We start from the raw sequence: 22,060 nt of genomic DNA, 5'->3' as shown, positions 1-22,060 counted from the left end.
GACATTTGTTCTTGCAAAGTTATTTTCTGTCCATTTTGTGGTCAATTAACTCTAATTTTAAACAAACAAGTCCATCAGAAATAATGATGATTTACAATGAGCGTGTCACCTGTCATGTTAAAGTCCAATTAGGTATTTATATAAATAGTATGTATAGTATGAGACACAATGAAAGGACAGTTCTTTTGCCTTTGGATATAATGTCCTCATTCACATCAATGCCAGAGTAAATGTGCAGCACTTTAATGGATAAAGGAGACGTAGAGTACAGACACACAAAACGACACAAAGTGTGAAGTACAGGCGCAGACAGATTGAGCAGATGAACAGCGGGTCTCGTTGGCTAACAGATGAGCCGAGCAGAAGTCACAGATCACTAGTGTATATCCATCAGAGCTCTCACAGCTAACTAATTCCTCCAATCAGATGGATCCGTGTAAATATGTCAAATGGGGGACGGGAAATTGCCAGTGTGGTTTATTGACTGTGATAAAATCTGAAAAGCACCGCTGAACATAATTACATACTTGTCAGAGCCATAAAAATTAGCTTTATTATCAATGGGATGGTTTTGTACAACTTCATTTGGGGGCGATGCCTTCCAGATGGGGTGCGTGGAGAGCTTTTTTACACTCCTCCTCTCTTCCCTGCATCTGGCTCTGTCATTAACAGCATTATGGTCTCTCTTTCTCACTGCCACAGAACACAGGCAGTCACACACTTGTGCTCAGACAACGCACATAAAAACCTCACTAGAGGTTAGCTGCCAATGTGTGCGTGTGTGTGTGTGCGTGTGTGTGTGTGTGTGCGTGCGTGTGTGTGTGTGCACGTGCATGCTACTCGCAGCACATTTTCACATGTTGTGCGCCACATGCACATTTGCAAAAGCCATGACATGTTTAGTAGGTGAGACATACCCAAGTGCTATATTACTCTGTACGCGCACAGACACATTGCAGGACGTAAACCTCCAGCACTTAAATATTCATCTAAATGCTGATGTTGAACTGGGCTTTCGGCGTGCACCCATAACACATTTGGGTGACTCCTCCAGCTGGGCCTCAGCAGTGCGCTGCCTCGCTCTGCTCATACAGCAGCTTTCACGCAGTCCACAGAGACAAAGCAGCCTCAAGTTTGCCTCGATTACTGCCATTTAAAGCCACTCGACTGAGAGAAGAGTTTTAATGCAGTGCCACTTACAGAGGAGAAAAACAGCTTTAAAAAGGTACATTCCTAAGCCAATTCACACACGTTAAATCCCAATGTAACTGCTCTCTGACAAAGCTTTGTTTTCAAGAGAACACAAGTCCATTATGCACAGATTAAGGTTAGATCTGCACAGTGTGTTTGGAATAATTTAAATATGATCTTTAATCATGTTTTATCTAATGAATAAAACATGACATAAAGTGAAAATGATATTCGAGCTCATCACAAAAACGTGGACGAGTGAGTGCTTGTTTGTGTGTGAGACAAACGGATGCAAATTTCCCCATGGCTACAAACCGGCGTGGCATGTTTACATGCATGAGTCCTATGTGTGTTTATTAACATGCACTGTCCCGACCAATATATAAAAAAATAATTTGATAAATGAATAAAAATAATAGCCGTCATCAAATCTATCTTAGAATGTAAAAGCAAAACAAAACAAACAAAAACGCAAATATTGCACATTGTTCTCATGAGGCTACTTAACAGTTAAGGATGAATTGTAGCATTTGAAAAAAAAAAGGGAAATTTGGCACTTTGCAAGTACAAAAAGCCCCTTTGTTTACGAGTTGCATTTCCTTTGTACAGCATGCCTTGCCGTGTTTACAGAAATGTAACTACAGCAGCTAATTGTACAGGGAATCATATTTCAAAAACTTGGCAAAACCACCACAGCATATTTGCTAAACCTTGTAAAACAGGGGGAAGTGCTTTGTGTCCAAGCCTTGTGTGAAATGACCGAAACACAACTCCTTTTTATTTATGTGTCTCTAAAATGGCCAGCGCTTTCCCTCCCTATCACAGAAGCAGCCCCAGTCTCTCCTCCCTCCTCTTCTCTTCTCCCTCCCATCTCTCATTACGGTCCACGCTACAAGACCCCACCACAGAAAAATCCATAGCCATCGATCCCTGAGCCCAGCTGCGGTCGCCACAATTATTCTTGAAGAGGAAACATTGGCTATAAATTACATGTGTGCTTTTCATCTGCTGTTCGGTGGTGGCACAGAGCCCTCTGGGAGAACCTGGGCTGGGACAGTGAGATGGGGCAGGTACAAAGGACTGACAAGAGACTGTCAACAAACGGGACAGTCCTGCTTTGGACAGGCAACTCCCCCCAACCCCTTGGGACCCTGAAAAACACATAGTTATTTCTTACTAAACTGATATTAGGCTTGGCTTGACCTTAACCGATGACACAGGTGTAAAATTACAGATAGACAAAGGAAATTTGTAGCACCGTCTTTTTGCACAGCATTCAGCAGTAAAATCTCTAGAGAAGAAAGGTACAGTTTTAGTGGGTTGTGAAAACTAACAAAAAGTTGTGGTAAAATTTTAAATAAAAATACTATGTCCTATATGTGCAAAACCACAACTTTAAGATTGAGTAAGATGCCTGTTTATTCAGTGTTTGGAAGATATCTTTATGTCTGTGTTTGTTGCAAAGTATTATTATTTACATATTTTTTGGTGTTTAACTACTGATATATTATTTCCATAAATGTTCCTGAAAAGGTATTTTGACATCTATTTTAATTACTGTTGTTGACGTGTTGGCGTCTGCTGCTGCTACTGACGCGCCCAACTCTTAAAATGGACTTCACAATCAGACGATAACACCATCTTTAAGTTCAAATGTACAATCTTGTGTGTCTGGATACATATATATGTACTGTGTGTGTTTGAAATAACCCCTGAGGAGTCTGCATGAGGCTATAATTGCCTCCCTCATTAGTTATGTTTTAGCAGGAGCGGATGGGAGGGCAATTAATTTTACCGCTTAATTTTTGACATCGAATCCGCCGCTGTATTGATGTGTTCGCCATTTTGGGTCTCATTTTTCAGGGAAATTAATTGACAAAGTGTGAAGATTTATCAGCATATCGCCAGATTAAGCGACAAACTGAAGCAATGAGGAAATCAATTGTGGCCCTGTCGGTGGCGTTGCTCGGGCCTCCCTTGCCTCGCGCCAACGCACACACATGCGCGGCACACAAGAGCCTGGGAGTAAGCTGCATGGGTCAGATTCAGTGCACTTATTTATTTATTCAAGTCGCTCATTTATCAGCTTTTACAAATGACCCGAGCGGCTGACGACCACAGACGCACACACCCCCTTCCCCACCACGCAGACAGGACTGGTGCACGTGGAGCCCGCCATTAACATAAAGTACACACAAATCAGAAAGGGACAATGAAACTCAAGCAAGAGAAGCAGAGATAACTTTTTAGATAAGGTCATTACTTCTAGTTGGTAAGCATTGGTGGGTAGTTAATAGTATAAGATTATTTTGATATACAGTATATATATACTCAAGTAAAAGTGACCCTTTGTTCACAAAACACACACACATACACATACAGTATATAAAGGTACTTGCGGAAAATACTGGCAATAACATAATGTTCTAATTTTGGTACTGACCCAAATTAAAACATTACAACTATACATATATTAAAACTAGAGTCTTTGTTCTGGAGTATGAGCTTGTATTCCGGCTGTTGAAGTAAAGTTTATTGCTGTAAAACTCTTAGAAGCACAATGTATTTAAAAGTTACTTGTAGAGAAAATGTAGATATCCAAAAGCTGATTTACAGGGACGACAAACATTTGGGGGGGGACATATGCTGGAACATATACTGTAATCACGGACGCTGTAGTTAATGATGTATTTTGCATGTTTTTTTTCCTGCCTGAAGTTCACACCAAATGCTAAATGCACATAACTATGCCAGTGCTCCAGCTTTAAAACATGACATTAACCACTGCAAATGAAGATAAATGCTATTTTAACAAATTGTAAGCCAATTAAGCACACTTGAATAACACCGTCTCAGTCAGGGAAAGAAGCGGTGATAAAATTTGGGGCGCTTTAGAGACCGAATACGTGGCTTAAAGTAAAAAAGTAGCAAGTTAGATCTGCTTTAAAGACAGTCACTTTACGAACTTGCCAGATTTTAACACACATCTCTTCATTAAGTGACTGCTCCGTACCAGGATGGATAAGTTCAACTTCTTAAATCTCCACCTGATTTGATTAGTATTGCATCTTAGCGCTGTGAAGGAGCCGATTTATAACCTTTAAACAGATCACACGCATGCTGATAATATTTCAGGGTGTCAGGTTGGCTGCCGGAATGTGATTGCAATGATTGTATAGCTGCAGCTAAAAGCGTCCAACCCTGCACCAATTACAACTGGCAAAGGGTTTGGGCGAGGGTCAAAGCGGAGCAAATTCTGTTAGATTTTTGGGGAATTCTTTTATTCAACCAAGGTCTCCTCCATCACTTAAATGAGAATTTTCAGGTTCAATCGTGTTTTTTTTTCCGATTTGAAGATATGCACACTCTGCAGCTCTAACTTCCCCTTTTCCATCTCAATCACTGAACTTTATTATAGTTGGCGCTAAAATCACACACATTCCCCCCGACTCGCGCCGAGGTGACAGCTCGGTGACAGTTTGACGCCTACCTCCTGATGGGGAACAATGGCGGCTGAAAACAAATGAAAATAAAACGTCTAATTATGTGAGGGGCACCTTGACGTTACATCACTGTTAAAACACATTTAAAATAACATCCAGCACAAGTGGCGCGCGCGTAATCGCCAACACACAGCGGGCACTGGTGACGAATGGTGGGTTCTCCAACAAGCTCTCAGTCAGCCTGTCAGGCGGGCGCTGCTGCTGCCGCCGTCATGCACTTAAAAGGAGTGTGTGGACATTCGGAAGATCAGGGCAAACTGCTGGGGTCCAGTATTTAGGCGCTTAGGCAATTATTCAACTAAGTCCTCCCACCACTCACCGCACATGCAGCCTGCACAGTTTCAGCCAGCTAAAAGTTACTGGCGCCCAGTTGCAACATTTGCTACTTAGGCTGGCAGGAAAAAAACTTTTGAAACGTAGATACTTCTCATACGTTGTAGTCACTCGTCAGCTCTGTGGGAATGAGTGATACTTGCTTTGATAAGTTTAAATAAGGACTCTAAACTCTCGTGAAAATACTTGATGCGATGAATTTCTTGAACACACTTGCTGACCAGCTGGGTTTGAGAACACACTTGCTCACCAGATGGATTGTGTGGAAATACAGATGACGACCATTTGGATTTTGGGAATACAAACCTGTAATAATCCCCTCATTAAGTCCGGGTGGCACAAAACAACAATATTGCATGTTGTCTTTCTATGCAGTCCATCTTTTTGTCTTTGGACACTAATTAAAATGAAATCTGTTGTAATATTATTAGATTATCTGATGGCCATAATGGGAGCATGTGAATGCTTCACCCTCGAACAGGCTCGTGTTTGTGCACGCCAAGAAAGCCGTTCTTCAGTTGTTGAAAATCACTACAGATGGACAAGTCATGGCTTTTATCTGCCAAAAATGAGTGTGTGTATTTCTTCCCAACAAAGCTGTGAAGATTCAAAATCGATGTGAGACTTTCACAGTTTACATATGAACTTCATTTTTGTTAAAAAGTCTAGAGCTTCAGAAAGTTGTGGCTTTTAGAAAAAATACATTCTGTGTGATCCAAGAATAGTGTTGTAACACGATGTCCTTAAGTGAGCACAGATTCTCCACTGAGGTGTCAGTCAAAGTGTCTGTGGCTGATAGTGGTCAGTCGATATTTGTGATGACAATATTGGAGAGGGGAAATATTTATGTACAGTATTTCAACATTTAAGTCAATTGGTTTAAAAATAGGCAGAATGTCTATTTACTAGTCTGTACAGATGTAAATAAATGTTAAATACTTAAACCCAAAATGAACTTAGATAAAGCATAATTTAAGTATGTACATGTTAAGTAATCTCGGGATAATATTACTATCATTATTATTATTTACAGGCTGATATAATGCATCAAATATAAGCCTTTACTCTAGATTGCTATGATTCTTAAATTAATATTAACTTAGCGTTTTCACAGCATGCTAATTGACAATAGTTAATAATAATTATTAATCAACAATTAACCTTGTTGTCATTATCAATCAATATCCGATAATAATATATATAATATATAATAATTTATGTTATACTATAGGCATATGGGCATTATATTCTGTCATCTTGCAACTTCTGTGTTGTCATTACTATCTCTGAGTTAGATGCCCTATCTCACGGGGTGCGTTCAGGGAGTGAAAGTGGGCAGTTGAGAGTGTCCCACCCAGCGACCCTGACGAGTTGACTTTGCGGATGATACTTGCAACCTATGCAGTGTGACGCGTTAAAAAGATGAGGCTTTATGCCTGTTGGGAGAGGGGGGGGGGGGGCTCTAGCCAACAGATCCATGTCTCGCAGTCCCTAACTTACTGTTGCTTAGTTTGAGAAGTAATAGCAATGACAATGGCAACAAGCAGCAGCAACGGTCAGTTAATGTAGTTACTTTCTTGATTTCCAATTGTTGAATGAAATTATGTTTCATCAGCACAAAACATTGGCAGTAACCTTGACTTGATAAACAATGGGTTGGTATGGTCTAAGTATCCAGCTGTATGTACATAAAGCTCTCTTTTGATGTATGACTAATGACTGCAGACTAGTTTTATATTTATTTCCCCAAACCTCTGTGCAGTATGTGACATGAAACCAATGAAGAATAAAGAATATAAAGCAATTGTTGATCTAAAACCTGCCTTGCTAAGGACTGCAATACTTTTTTCCTTGCACATACTTGCAAAAATCTTTCCCTAATGTTTTTTGTTAGTTTGTTAATTTTGTGACAAACGTATACTGCTAAATACAATGGAAAAGTAAGAACCAAATATCTATTTATTAAATATTACAAATTTATTAAATCTAGTCCCTTATCTTGTTTCATGGCCCACCCTTACGATCTCTCTATATTCAGATGTGTGTAGTAAATATTGAGGTGCCACATGGATTGTTGCCCTACATAGTGATGTGTCTCACCTGTGTGGGTCCTGTAGTGGTCCTTCATGGCAGACAGGGTGAGGAAGGCATAGTGACAGGACGGCCAGGTGCACTTATACGGCTTCTCCCCGTTGTGCAGTTTCATGTGGTTGTTCAGGGCCCATTTTTCACTGAAGGAGCGCTCGCACAACTCGCACTCAAACTTCCTGCAGCAGGGTAGACAGGAGAGAAAGACAAAACATTTATTTACTGATCCCAAAGCTGACTTAAAATGCTACAAACTGAAACCTTTGAGTGAAGAAATGGGGGTAAAGCCACAAAGCTCTGGTCTTCTGATTGTGTGCTGTACATCCACACACTACACACAGTGGGCAGTTAGCTGCTGGTGTGTCATGTCTGTATAAGCAGGCATTGATTTTTCTGTCCTGGCCTGCCACCTCCACCATTTATTCTCTGCTTTGCACCAGGACCCAGAGGACTGGAGAAATTCTGTTACACTCCACACACACAAGTATACACAACCCGCGGGCCAGTGGGGAGAATAGAGTTCACCTGTCCAGCGTCCCTGACCACTTAGCCCAGGCTAAATGAACAGTTAGCAACATTGTGGTCCATGTTCCGCTCTTTACGCTCTCGCAAAGGGTCTTCCACACCCCTGGATTATATACAAAAGAGCAATGTGCTTTATGCTTTGAAATTTCAAGAAACAATGTTTATTTAAGTGTTTTTGATATGCAATTCCAAAAACCATCCTTGCGAGCAGGAACAAAATGTGAATATGCATGGCATTCTGTCTTTATGTTGACTTTGGACATCTGTTGTTCATGCTGACGCCTACAAGCTGACAAAAGCTGGGTTTTTTATATCACTGTGTAGGATGTTTGCACCTATATTCATCTGCTGTGTTATTAGGCTTCAAGAAACACATAGAAGTTAAAACAATAAAAAGCCTGTGCTTGAATTAATCTTTACCCCAATATTATAATTTAGGCACTGAATGACTAATGAGCGAGTCATAAACAAATGAAGTGAGGTTTGGGGAAGCATTCGTCTTGTGGCGGAGGCCATGTTATTTTAGGGAGGGCGGCTGTCTTTAAGTCCTGATTGTGTCGCTTAATCCCCGTGGTATCTGTTTCATAGCGAGCAGCATGACACTCACCTGAACAAATAATGACTCCAAGCAGCATGTAGCATGTGTCTGAATCAATAATTCAAACTCATACATCTTCCTTACTGCAGGGAGGGGGTGGAGGAGGGGAGAGGGGGACCAAAGCAGGGAATTAAGATGGGAAGGTGGACAGAGGAGAGATAGCAAAGAAAATGTGTCCTGGCTTTCGTATCAATCTAGATAAATCTGAATGTAATATGCATGTGGTAGTTTAGAGCAGCCAACTTTGCAGAAAGGATGAGGCTTCTTTGCCTTTGGGCTTCAGTCTGCACTGTTTACAGTCAGTGCGATATAACCGGTGTGAACCACAAAACATTATATTGCAAATGATAAAGAAGGTCTATTATATCAAGTCCTGTGTCCCAGGTGTAGACTTGCTTTGAATGTCATTCATAGATGTTAGTTGGGGCCTAGTGGGTGTTATTGTAAGTTATAACTGCTCAGGTTCTACCTCTCCCTGCTTGCAAATTGTTTGATACTTCTACAACAGACACTCTTCCTTATGCACCCATATTATACTGGGTGTGTATATTGGGTGGTTGGCTTGGGGTTTTCATTTTATTTTAATCTGGACAGTGCAAGGTAACAAACACACATGGGACAGATTGTAGCCATGAGCTAATTTGCATCCCTCATCCCGTATGTGTGTTTAAAACACACTCTCATTCATAATCGCCTATTGTACGTGTCTTTAGTTTGCACTGTTTACGCAATTTGTCTTTTTATGTATGTTCGCTTAATGCAAAATAGTTTTTTCCTTCTCCTTTCAGGCAGCCCTGATGCTTTTATTTGGGCACTACTTTATTTGACTAACAAGTGTACATCATCATCATGTTTTCTTCTCCTTCGCGGTTTCCCCATCTTCCCTATGGTATTTATAGAAGCGCTCGTCGCCTGTGCCACCATGGGAGAGGTAAATAAGATGAGTGAAGAGATGCTATCTTTTATTGTAAGCATTATGCACAACACTCCTGCTTTATGAGCTAAACGGGCCATTGTTTATCACGGGGCGTAATCGCAGTCAAGGCAGGCAGGCGGGCCGGGCCTTGACGTGGGCACACTTGCACACTGGAATGAGCGAGAACCGAAGGAAGGCACTGGAAGAGGAGAGAAGATGGAAGAGTCGGGGCTTGCAGAGTTGACTATCAGTGGGGGTTTTGTAAGGATGAGAGGAGGTTTTGCGTCTGTTTTTATGGGATCAGATGAAGCGCTTTGATCTTGTCCCCGCGTGTCAGATCCCGTCACGATCCACCGTCTCTCCCATACATATGCATACTGCCTCTAAACAGCGAGGCGCCATGCAAAACACGCCCAAGGTAGGAGGTAGGGGATGAGGAAAAACAAGAGCAGAAGAGGAAAAGTAGCGGATGAGTGCATGTTTACCTATGTTAGAGAGAGAGGATGCTTTAAGGAAGTTTGTTTTATAATGACCTGTATGTAATCATAATGTAATCATGATCAGCAGAAACACAACAGTAATTAACATTGTAGGTCAATGCCAGTAACTTATTTGAGAAGTGATTAAAAAAAAAAAAAAAAAAAGGAAAAGAATCAACTGATCACACTAGTTTTGTGAGCTGATTTAATACAATTTTGATGTGCTGAAACAAAAAATCACATTGGTTTTGCTCAATCAGGTAAATGTTTGTACCCCTGTCTTCCGTCCTGTCCTGGTGGCTGTCTGTCCACAATTATGGGTTGGTCGTAACATAATTTGCATTTGTGCATATATTTTGGTACTTCACTTATACACTAGATATTATACATATGTATATATATCATACATACATTATACCCCCAATAAATAAATAAAATAATAATAATAATCCACACAAAAACCTGACTTAATACATGAAATATATGTTACTTTCAGATTCAGTTAAAACATTTAAAACACCTCGTAACCTCAGTGTTATTTTTGATTAATAACTGCGTTGTACGTTCAATGGTCAATCTGGTTCTTTTTTTCCTTTTTCAATAAAAATAAGAGTAATAATTGTACTGACAAGAGCTCTATGTACTGCTTTGTATTTTGTTTGATACACTTTGTGTTGTGTCTTGAAAGATTTTCCCCACAGTGCTGCGATAACTCTAATAGGAAGCTTATGGTCATTCCTGGACACCATCATTTGAAGAATCCTGTCACATGCCAATAAATCTAAAATCCCGGAGCCCTTCAATTACCTGAAGTTGGTTCAGAGGTCACCATTATTCATCCGCTCAAGAGAACTCCTTTTTATTAGCCCTGATCATAAATATTCCCTGTCAGTCATTACTCCCTGTATTCCTCCTCCCCCCCCCCAGTTCCCTCTGATCATGAGCCTGGATGTGTAATGATTGACATTGCTTGAAGATTTATTCCGAGACCCAGGTGAAACTGTTGCCTGTATGTTGTGAGAGCTGCGTGATGCCGCGTCTATACTGTCACTCATTACCATATCTATACCAGCAACCGCCAGCCAGCCAGCCATCGGGCCCGGAGTACAGGGCTACTGTCACAACATCATGCGCTGGTCAGATTTTAATTGGGAATAAAGAACAAATGCACAGAGGCATGGAGAGGGGAAAAATGACCCAATTTATTAGCAAGGACTCACTACTGCCCCCGAGTGGAGAGGTGGTGAGAGGAGGAGTGTGCGTGATTTCAGGGAAACCTCTATTATGCCTCTTTTGAGTCACTTTGGTCTTCGTCGAGCTCAAAAAATAAAATGTGATTAATTAAACTCAAGATTAACAATACACACAAGAGATCAATTTATTAAAAGATAATGAGATGAACATAATAATGATCTATGTGCTTTCAGTTACCTCTATGAGTTAAGCTTTTGAAGCCATTCTGACATTGAAGCGTAGGGCCACTTTATTTTTTTATTTTTTTCCCTCACGCTCCCGTCAGACAGAACATCACTCTAAGCAAAACACAAGGGGCCGTTTAATTGATAGAATTAATGGCTCAGGCCTATCTGACAGCTGAGGACTCCTGCTCTGGTTATTCATACTGCGTTGGCCAGTCACTGAGGAGAAATAATGTGTGCATGCTCTCACGCTGCAGCACAAAGACAGAATGAGAGGGAAAAGAGTGCGGCCAACTGACGCCTCCAGCCAAACTGACACAAACAGACAACTTCAAAGTGAAGACTGTTGTTTATTTGGCGAAGGGGAAGAGTGGGGAGGGGGAAAGAGCGAAAAATTTATCTGATATGCAACTGTCAGGAGAGCATTTTCACATGCAAAATAGCGAGTGAGTGAGAGAGATTACCTAGAGGGAGGAACATGACAGCATTCACTAGGGTCAGGATGGATCATCATCTTCAGCCCCCCCTTTCTCCTCTACCCTTTTTCTCCACGGCTCCATATCTCTCCCTCACTCCCTTCCTTCCGTTTGCCCTTCTCATCCTGTTTTCAGACTCCATCACTCTGCACTTCGACAACCCAGCAGCTTAAATCTAGACTAAATTAGCTGAATGAAGATTAAATCATTTGGCCCTGAGCTCTCGAACATATTGGGAGAAAGACTGAGTAAACCTTAAATGCCGTCTGACTGGCTTTGGACCTATATCTGTGTCTAAGGGAGTGCATCTTCCTTCAATGGTAGTCAATTGAAACCTGATTAAGAAGAGGGTGCAGGATAAAAAATGTGAACAAGATTCAATTTCTGGGACAACTGTTTCCTAAATAAGGGAACTGGCTCCGATATTTTTTGTTTGTGCGCGCAATGTCAACCGACGACAGGCCTGTTCCGGCACTAAGATATTGAACCAGGCAACATCATTGCTCACTCTTGCTTAGAAAACCCTGCTTTAACACTGGAGTGAATGTGGACTGAGGCTGCAGAAGTGATTTACTAAAATGACCTGAGAACTAAAAAAATAAACTAATGCAGTTGGAGGTTATTTATAAGTGCAGGAGCAAAAGTGTTTGTCATGAGTTCAGATACAGAAGGCTGCAGGAGCATGCCATAAAAACAATAAGAAAACCCTCCACGAAGAGGCCACACTGTCTGCAGAGCATTGGCTCCTCTGAGAGTCCTGCGCTGCATATGACTGCAGTATCAACACACAACTGAGATGTTGCTACTGATTTATGTTTACCTTCCATCCCGAGAGGAGGAGGAGAAAAAAGAAAAAGATAATGAAATAAATAATAAAAAAGCAGGCCCATCAGATAAGCTCCTGTTTATCCTGCTGTAGGGCAAATACAAATTGTCAATTTAATGAACACGGTGGACGTGATGAAAGCAGGGTGAAGGAGCCTGCTGCCTGACAAACAATCAGGAAATGTTATCTTAATATTGTTGCGCTGTTATTCAGCCCATAACTCTGGGGGTGGGGAGAGGGCTAGAGGAGAGGCACGGCAGGAGAGGGGGCGCCGGGGAGCACTGAGGCCACGTCCCGCTGTGGTGGCCTTGTTATTGCCCACTTTTATTATGAGCCATAGCTCAGCAGACCCAAACACACTTTAGACACACACCAAACGTGTGTGTGTGCCGCTTACACACCACACAATAGAGGAACAAACTCATCGAGCTGCTCACACACAATGAAGAAGTGAATTAAACAACAATAAATGAATAGGACTCAAAGTACAAAACTGTGACTGTGACCACTCCACACAGTGACTTCTGTCCTCCACATTTGCACAATCCGCTGCAAAGCAACATTCTTCTTTTTGGCAAATTTAAAAGCTTAATAGCTTCTACACGCCTCTCATGATTCACAATGTTTTAGACAAAAACGGCAAATCAAAAGTGGCTTCCAGTTAAAATTAGCTGTGGCTGAAAAGCACTGGAAATCTGATTTGTGTGACACGACTTGGTCAAAGGCCTCTTCCCAGCACTCCCACCTATCTGTTAAACTGCACTTTACAAAATGTCCACATGCTTTAGAGCTCAACTTTTTGTACTTGTGGAATGTAAAGCATTGCAATCTGGGCAGCCACTAAAATTAACTATTATCTCCATATTTATATATTGCCAGCACTAAATTGCGTCGGGAAGAATTACTATCAATATGAATATCTGCAACAATAACTCAGCCGCAGCGCTGAGGACAGGATGCTCTTTATCAGGCTTCTGATGGGCCTTAAATGCAGCACAAGGCAGCCATATCAGAGCTTTTTCTCTCTAATATCAGGCCGCATTAGCACCTCGTAAATCAAATTACACTCCTAGAATTTCATTAGGCTCACCTGCCAGCACTGCTGCGCTGCAGAAATATTTATGTTTTTATGCTGCGATTGTATGCTCTCAGGTACACAAATGGGAAGCAAAGGAGGGGCCGGCAGAAAAACTGGGTGATAAACCTAATTATCTTTTAAGAATACAGAGAAAAAGTGTCATAAATTGCGGTGATCGTGAGGAGTGTGGGCATATTTCAAAGCCTGTGGGGATGAGAGTTTGGGGGACAAGTCTGCTCGACTGTTTACCATTTTTAACCGGTGCGGCACTTCCACAATCCAATTAACATCTTCTCCAAAATCGCTGCTAACACAAATCAAACAGGGTGATGCATGACACCCATCACCGAGGCCTCAACAGCCGAATAATCTGATAAGGCACGCCGACTGCTAATAGTGCAACGAGATCCAGATATTATGATGTGACTCTGTCTTTATGATCAAATTATCACAATTGAATTTAGACATTTGCTGTTGTAGATTGTTACATGTGTTTGTCTGAATCACAAATAACTGCGGCAATAATTCCTACACCGCGTCCTGCTGCTGCTGCTGGAGGAGGAGGAGGAGGCACCACCAACACCGCTGTTTACTTCTCATACTTTTCTTCTCGCCATTGTCCGGATATGGATCTTGGTTAGACACAAAGCGAAATGACAGAACGCAACAGCAGACGCTTAATAAACAGTACAATCCATACATCACAGGACATCTGGCTTTATATCCTTATAGTTCTGGTAACGACAATGCGCTCGAGTCTCATTAGTGCGCCCCCTCACAGGCCAATCATATTTACTCTCTGAGTCCCAATATCATTTTAGCATAATGAGCTTTGTCCCCTATTTAATTACCTCTAAGGCTATGTTCATTTGCTCTTATTCAACCCCCTCTTTTTTTTTTTTTTTGTCCTCTCCTAACGCTCTTTCTCAAATTAGGAGCATGCTAAGGCTCAAATAAATAAATAATTAAATACATTCGCAGACAGGCAGGCGATTACGATTAGATTGAAATGTGTTTCTAATCAGGACTTTGTTCACGGAGCATTATTTCTAAACACATCTAGGATTAATATTGTGAAGCAACGGAAATATAAACTGCTAAACAAGAATCACCTGAATTTTAGAACATTTAAAGTAGAGGGTTAACAGGATTGGTTCACAAAAAGACCCAAAAGAGAGGATTATTTCTTGTCTTATGCTTTTTTACTTACTAAATAATTGCTGCTTTTACAGCTCCATTCAAATTGCGATTTTAATTCTATTGAGATTATTCTACAAATAGAGTATCAGTCTTTCTTTTTTTACTCCGGAGCTGATTGCAGTACCTCGCACGTGCAGAGTGCTTATGGGGGGGAGTGTGTGTGTGTGCTTGAGTGGGCACCAAGTAAAAGACCAGGTCCATTCTCCCGCTTATTACTGGAATTGTAATTCAATGATCACCTTAGATCACACGCGTGCCATAAATCAGATAGGCTTGACAGAGGATGAAAAATTGTATTAATAATGTGAAACTTATTATACAGTCCCAAACGCTCCCTTGATAAATGACATTGTTTGGGCCTGACAATGATTGCATTTAAAACATTATTTCTGTTTTGTGCTGCCGGCGTGCGCGTCGGCGTGCTCGCGTGTTGCCGGACAGTGGGGAGAAGAAGACAAGAGGTGGGGTTCCCGAGCTTTATAAAATATTCAAGATCTTTCCCACCCTTTTCCTCCAGAGTCAATGGGCAGGGGATGGTGAGGCAGTATAAAATTTGCCCATATACTATATAGTGTATGTACTGTGTGTGTGCGTGTGTGAGAGAAACGGCTGGCGGCTCAACGCAAACTCCCAAACCGCAAATATGAGCCCATCTTTAAGTTATAAAGCAATGGATAGGATTATTATTGTAAGTCACCCTGCTCCTATATTAGCCAACGTGATGAAATGCAGAAACCTACTGCTACTCCCTTTTAAATATATGCTTTTACAATGCTTGGTTTACAAAGGAATGCTATGCAGTGAATTTTAGTCTGGACGTGTGGTTCCAAAACAGTGGTGCGGATACTCTTGGTACGTAGGAAGCGCTTCTGATGTTGTTTTGAGGCTTTAAAGTTTTAATCTAAGCGAGAGTTGATGCTTTTATTTATAGTTGACTGACTGGGTGTGGTTTTGGCGCAGTTTATTTTTGATTTGTGACTTGTTTCGGCCTGAGTTTTCACACAACTGTACAGTACATTTGGTTACATGCTTGGTTTGGAGTGCTTTGTCCAATTTTCGATGGCGTTAATGTAGTCCATGAAAGATGATGCTTTAAAAATAAAAGAAGAAGAGGTTGAGTAACAAGTTTGGCACAGATGAGCAGAATCCAACAGAGATGGACTGGTCAGTTGTGATGCATCTGCTTTGACTGTATGGAACACATTCAGAACAAAATCCCGCATGATGAATGTAGCAAAGTGCAGGAGTGTGGAGCCAAATGCAAATGCAGTGTTCTTTATTAAGCGTTCTGTTTAATGCACAGCTTTATCTAATGAATGATGCTCTGTCTCTGGGAGCCATTTATTCTCAACTTCCAACACACTTTGCTCATTGTTCATAACAATATATAAGACTATTAAAAATGAAGCAGCAAATGTGACAAATCATTATCAGCCCTGTCATTACATCTCAGGTTCATTCATCAACCCCCATTCTTTTTTTTTTGGGGGGGGGGGATTGTTTTCCTGAAACAGGTGCATAGGAAATGTACAGAAGAAAAGTATAAATGCTTTTCATTCTAATATTCCTCAACATCTGAAATATATTCACGCACAGGTGCATTTTTAACATTTAAATATATGCACCTGTACATTGCGGAAGAGGGATTGAAAAATATACTCTTGCCGTGCTCGTGTATTATGTAAAACTAATGACAATGTCAATAAGAGAGATTTTTTATCATTTTGTATTTTGAATATTTCTATCTAGCCTAATTTGTAATGGTCTGCCTGTTGAACAATGAGCAAAGTGTGTTAAAAGTTAAGAATAAATGGCTCCAAGAGGCAGAGCATCATTCATTAGATAAAGCTGTGCATTAAAACAGAATAAAGTCCATCGCATTTGCGTTTGTCACCGCACTGATCCACACATTTCATGATTTAACATGAAAATTCATTCACTTTGACTAGCTTTTGAGATGACGCAGGTTTTGAACATCTATTAACTCTTTTCTTTGCGTGTTTCGTCAAGGATTTTTGGCACACATGACTACCCGCCCCTCTAATGGACTCCACAAACACGTATCGGGGTTCAAGGGAAGTCTAATTAGGAGTTAGGTTCCACTGCGGGACAACATATAAACTCCAGTCTGGCCCTGTAGTCTCTGTAGACTTCCCCCTGGACTGTCCCGTCTATGTCCGCTACTACCATTGTATACGTGCGACACCCAACCCCCCCCCCCCCCCCCCCCTCTCTTGTGATCTTATTACCCCCTGGCCCCTCCCTCTGCATCTCTCCTCCTCCTCATCTCTGCAAATGACCATGATGGGAGGCAATTCATCTCACTCCTCCGGCCACTACAATGAAATAAATCAAGATTTTTTCTTTTTTTTTACCCCCAAATATAACAATATTTGTATTTGGGGTGGGGCAGACGTAATTGATGACTGCGGCCATGCTAATTAAAATCGGCTGCGGTTCCATTAATCTTGGTCATTGGTGGAGGGACACTGGCGTCGCGGCTACAATGTTGGCTGGACACGGGGCTGCAGGTGATCTGGGCCATTGTGGAGTGTATTAGTCGAGACGAGGTTAACGTAAAAAACGCCCATTAATAATCTTAACAAAAGTAAACTCACTTGACTTGCCTGTAGTGAACCCGGCAGGACAATATAGAGAGCATCCGCATGTATTTACTGCCATGTCCCGGCTGGAGAAGTTAATTGCTTTTCTGACTTTGTGCTTTGTAGCAGTGTTTCTCTCCCCCCCCCCTCTGTCTGTCCATTGAGTCGCGAATACACACAGGGAGACACTCCATCAGAGAATTAATTACCATTCTCAACTTTCTCTGCTTTGTTTGTGTTTGCATAGTCAAAACTGTCACAGCCGCAGAGGACCGGAGAACTATAGCATTTTGACAGGGACGGGACATAAAAAAAAAAAAAAAATCACGACTTTTCATTTCACATGTCCATTAGACTCTTGCGCCTTATTTAGCTGAGAACCTGCAGGTATTCCTATTTCATCATCATTTCGTCTTTGGTCAGAATTTGTCAGTTTTTGGTCAGAATTTGGCGTCTCATTGTTAAAACATTCTTGATGTCACAGTAGTTTCAATGTCGATTTTGACACTAAGGTAAAAACTTTATACTGAATACAAGGGCTGGCACTATAATTACTATATCGACTTATTGTTCAATAAATAACAGTGAAACGATACATTTTTGGGCTCGATATTTATCGTGTATACATTTATTAGCATTTCCCCCCAACTTCTTCCTTGTAAAACTTTGACATCTAACTGAAGCAAATTGAGTTACATTATATTTTATGTTGCTTGTGTGGTATTTTAGGATATGATTATGTACTTTTAGAACAAAGTTTTACTGTCATTTTTATGCCTGAGAGTCGACAGTATCTAGTATCGTTAGAGTCAATATTATCGTTTATCGTGATACTTTCCTGCCTCAATACATCGACCTTCAAATTGGTTATCATGACAGGCCTACTGAATACAGATTTTGAAAATGTAATTTATTTTTTCTATTAATGTAGGAGAAACTGATGTAGTCCTATACATAACTTTCTATACTGTATATCCTTGTAAGTTTAGTAAGACAACTGTCATTTTGTTATATATCATTGTTTAATATTGATTTTCATCTGAGTTGTTTCTTTAAATAAAAATGATGATGAAGATGCAGTAGACGTATTTCTGTGACAACATAGCAAAGTGCATTTGACTCCACCTACAGTACCTACACTCCACACTCACATCCATTTCTTCCACAAACACAAAGCAGTTCTCACACAGATCCTGCAGTTGGAAACAGCTTTCCACTGTTACTGTTGTGCCATTGCAGCGCAGGCACTTCGCTAAGTAGCACCTATGAACGATGCAGATGGAGATCATCATCACTCCATAATGCCTTCTACGTGTTAATTCACAACTTTAGCTTCTCCTCCATGACTCCACCACAAAGTAATGACTAGGCCGCATCTGGAAGAGCAAGCGCAGGGCAGTGTAGAGAAACAGAGGCAGACAAAGAAAAAATGCCATTGAATTAAACGGAAAGCGGGAGAAGAGAGGGAGAGAGAGAGAAAGGCAGGGACGGGAGTGTGGTGGCCGTGTAGCAGTAGCATATGGTGCCACGCTGCCATAAACAAGCTTTATGAAAAGACCTGGGACGTTTATTTAATCATAGAATACCTGAGGAATCGCAATGAGACACACACTTTGTCCCATTATTGTTAGCCCATAAATTTAACAGCTTTACCACGACGACGGAAACAGCTGATACGCGCAGAGACAACGCAGGAAAGCAGGTGAATTTATTATGTGTGTGTTTGTAAGCAGCAGTGGGTCCTAACTACAGTGTACAACATCTGTGTGAGTGTGCGAGGCAGCACAGGTGGGGTTTCAGGAGTATTTGGGTGGTATCAGAGTATTCAGTATGCCGTGGCATATTTTTAAGTTAAATATGAGCTGATGTTCTTTCACTGTAGCTGGAGCCGTACTGAGATCAAGATCGTAATGGAATACGTTAAATGGCATTATTGATCTTGAGGAGATTTACTGAAATATAACAAGCTGTGAACAACAAAATGCCTGCAAAAGGACAATCTAGTACAATGTGTTTGATGCTGGCACTCACAAAGCGCACCCAGACACACACGTGCACAGCTCTGGGTCAGGGGGACAGCAGTAGCTCAGAGCCAGCTGTGACCTGCCGGTCCAGGTGCTCAGGAAAACCACTGTTAACGGCCACGATTGATGATCTAATCAAACTGTCACCACGGCGATCTGGTGCAGGGGGGGTTGAATGTGCGGTGGGGGGGGGGGGGGGGGGGGGCAGGTGGGGAAGAGGGTGAATATCCAGGAGACCTTGTGCATGCTTACCGTTAGGCCAAATTGAGAGTGACAGTCTCAATAGTGAAAAGGCCTCTTTTTTCCCGTTCTAAGTAATGGAGGAAACAACTCCAGCGGTCTTCCGGAGGATGTCTCATAATCAAGCAGCCCTCCCACGCCCTACACGCATCCACCACCGCTTACATCTGCAATGTGGGAGACATTGTGCTTTGAAATAATGTGATATATGAAAGACCTATGGCTAATGGGAAGCTAATTCTAATCATTGCTCGGCTCAAAGTCTAACAAAGGCATGTGGATATACAGTATTGCTTATATGTTTACCATCCCACAAAAGCTGTACTTCAGTGACTTGCCTGTTGGACAATGTGCAAAGGAATAAGTGTAATTTCTCTATATCAAATAATGGTCAGATGATGGAAACTCTTTTGACCACTCACTGATGAGGTAACAAAGCTGTGTTATATCCAATATACTGGCACAGATATGTAACTCAGAAAAATGTCAAAAGGTTGAAGAACAATGTGTTGTGAGCAATTTGTGCATTAAAGAGAAAATGAAACAGTTATGCCTTCAACAAAATGGAGTAATTTTGTTTGATGTCCCTGCCAGAGGCCCACAAACTGCTCCTAACTGTCTTGTCCTTGGGCCTGAGAAGCTGCAGTGGACACTGGGAACTAAATGATGGTTGTTCTGCTCACATCACACTTACCTATAGCCCACACAGGCAGAGCAGACACACAGCATGCGCCGATGAGCTGTGCATCACATCTGCACTCTGGGTGTGTCTCCTCGCCATGAAGAGATGGTTTGTATCAGTAGTTTCCGTAAATGGGTGCATTTGTTTCCAGCAACACAATCATTTCAATTTCTATTTCTATTGCATATCTTTGCAAATTTGTGCTTGAAGTTTTTCCAGAGTAGGCCCTAAATGAGTTTTACTAACTTAGAGCTCGGGTTACTACTCGGTTGTATTTTTTATATTGGATGCACATAAACACTAATTTAGATAAATGAGCCAATAGTTACCCGTAGAAATGGTCTGTGGTTTATCTTTTTCATTGTTGTTTGCGCAGCGTAATCTGCCATCTCAGTTCTACTTCGTTAGCTCGGTCTGCCGATGGCTACAGGGATTTCTGATGGAATTTGTCACAGATTTCTGATCTTTTATTGCCTCAAAGACTTAACTGATTAGTCAAATCAAATCCTGACACGCTTTAATGAAGTTAGTCACATCTTTTAAATCTATACTGTAAAAATTTGAATAGCCTCACAAATTAGTCATGTAATGGTTTTTGCAAGAATGAATGTCTAATCTAGCATTGGCCTTAACCAGTCAAAAAAGCGGTAAGCTAAAATATCTTTAGAACATATACGCAGTAGCTCTTCCTCATAAGATTATTTTTTGTCTTTTATAACATCTCTGTTTTGTCACAGTAATTTGCCCAGACGGCAAATTCTAATACTCAATCAGGAGCCAAGAGAAACACAAATGCATTAAGCTTTTCTATATTTAGCTGAAAACAGAAAAAGTTCAGGAAGTTGCCTAACTTAATGGTGCCTTGTTGATGGCTGCCTGTTCCGTGTGTTAATCACCTTCCCAGGATATATTCTCGCCTGCCGCTTGGCCGTCCGGTGCACATTTATTTAATCGCTGCTCAGCTAATTCATTGATTAATTGGTTCATTAGTGATGGCTGGCAACATCTATTTCAGCCATGACAGTCTGATGTTTCAATAGAGAAAGAAAAACAGTCTGGCAAAAGCCCAGTTTTCCCCTGGTCCCACTGTGCATAATGTCTAACTACTGTCAACAGTTTGCTCCCCAGTCGTGCCTCTGTATTGCGCCGCTCTTTCCATTCTTGTCAGCTTGAGTAATGTCATTCGGGTTCAGAGACAGGTGACATCATTCTTAAAAAACAATAAAAGATTATTATTGTTCTATATTTTTTTAACCCAAAAGAATGGGACCGTCTTAAAGCTGCACTATCAATTTGAGTCAAGGTCATGTTACACTGACATGATGTGTTTCTGCCGACTCCGGGACGAGCTGTCAGCTACTACCTTACATTATTATTAGTAATAGGACACAATAGGACCCTGCTGCACCTTGTGACTAATAACGCCCACATTATAACAACCCAGAGGTCCCTTTATTCATGGGACGGCTACTCTATAGAGTTGCTTATATGAGATCATTGACCAGATGACTTGAATATTATGTAGACAAAGCAGTGCATGACATCTGGCCCTTGTGGTCTAACAAAAAAAAAGCAGATTTATCAATTGGTATTTTCAAAGTTCATCATCAAAGTTGCTACTGCAGGGCTGTTTCTTATTTCCTTAAGTATTTATGTGTCAGCTTTGAACAACATGCATTTCTACCAAACCACAAACACACACACTTTCTGCACCATATGCCCATGACAAGTGCATAAAAATCGCTCCCAAGTGATAGCACAGGCCAACCCATAAAAACTTAATGCTCCTAATTTTCCAGTAATCAAACTTTTATAGACTGCGATGGCTTTTAAACTAACAAATTTTAATTATCGCTTAATTTTAACAGCAATATTAACGC

The 22,060-nt window shown here is 41.1% G+C and overlaps 1 protein-coding gene across 1 annotated transcript in view; it reads right to left on the bottom strand.

The window, feature by feature from the left end:
* The window catches only part of znf407 (zinc finger protein 407), a 127,666-nt gene that overhangs the window by 43,683 nt on the left and 61,923 nt on the right, over positions 1 to 22,060 (bottom strand). Inside the window, exon 6 of the mRNA XM_079561109.1 lies at positions 7,128 to 7,294. Coding sequence (XP_079417235.1) covers positions 7,128 to 7,294 — 167 coding nt within the window. The remainder of the gene's footprint in view (positions 1 to 7,127; positions 7,295 to 22,060) is intronic.

This window comes from Gobius niger (genome assembly GCF_951799975.1).
Source record: "Gobius niger genome assembly, chromosome: 8".
NCBI lineage: Eukaryota > Metazoa > Chordata > Actinopteri > Gobiiformes > Gobiidae > Gobius > Gobius niger.
This window is presented reverse-complemented; position numbering and strand designations above follow the sequence as displayed.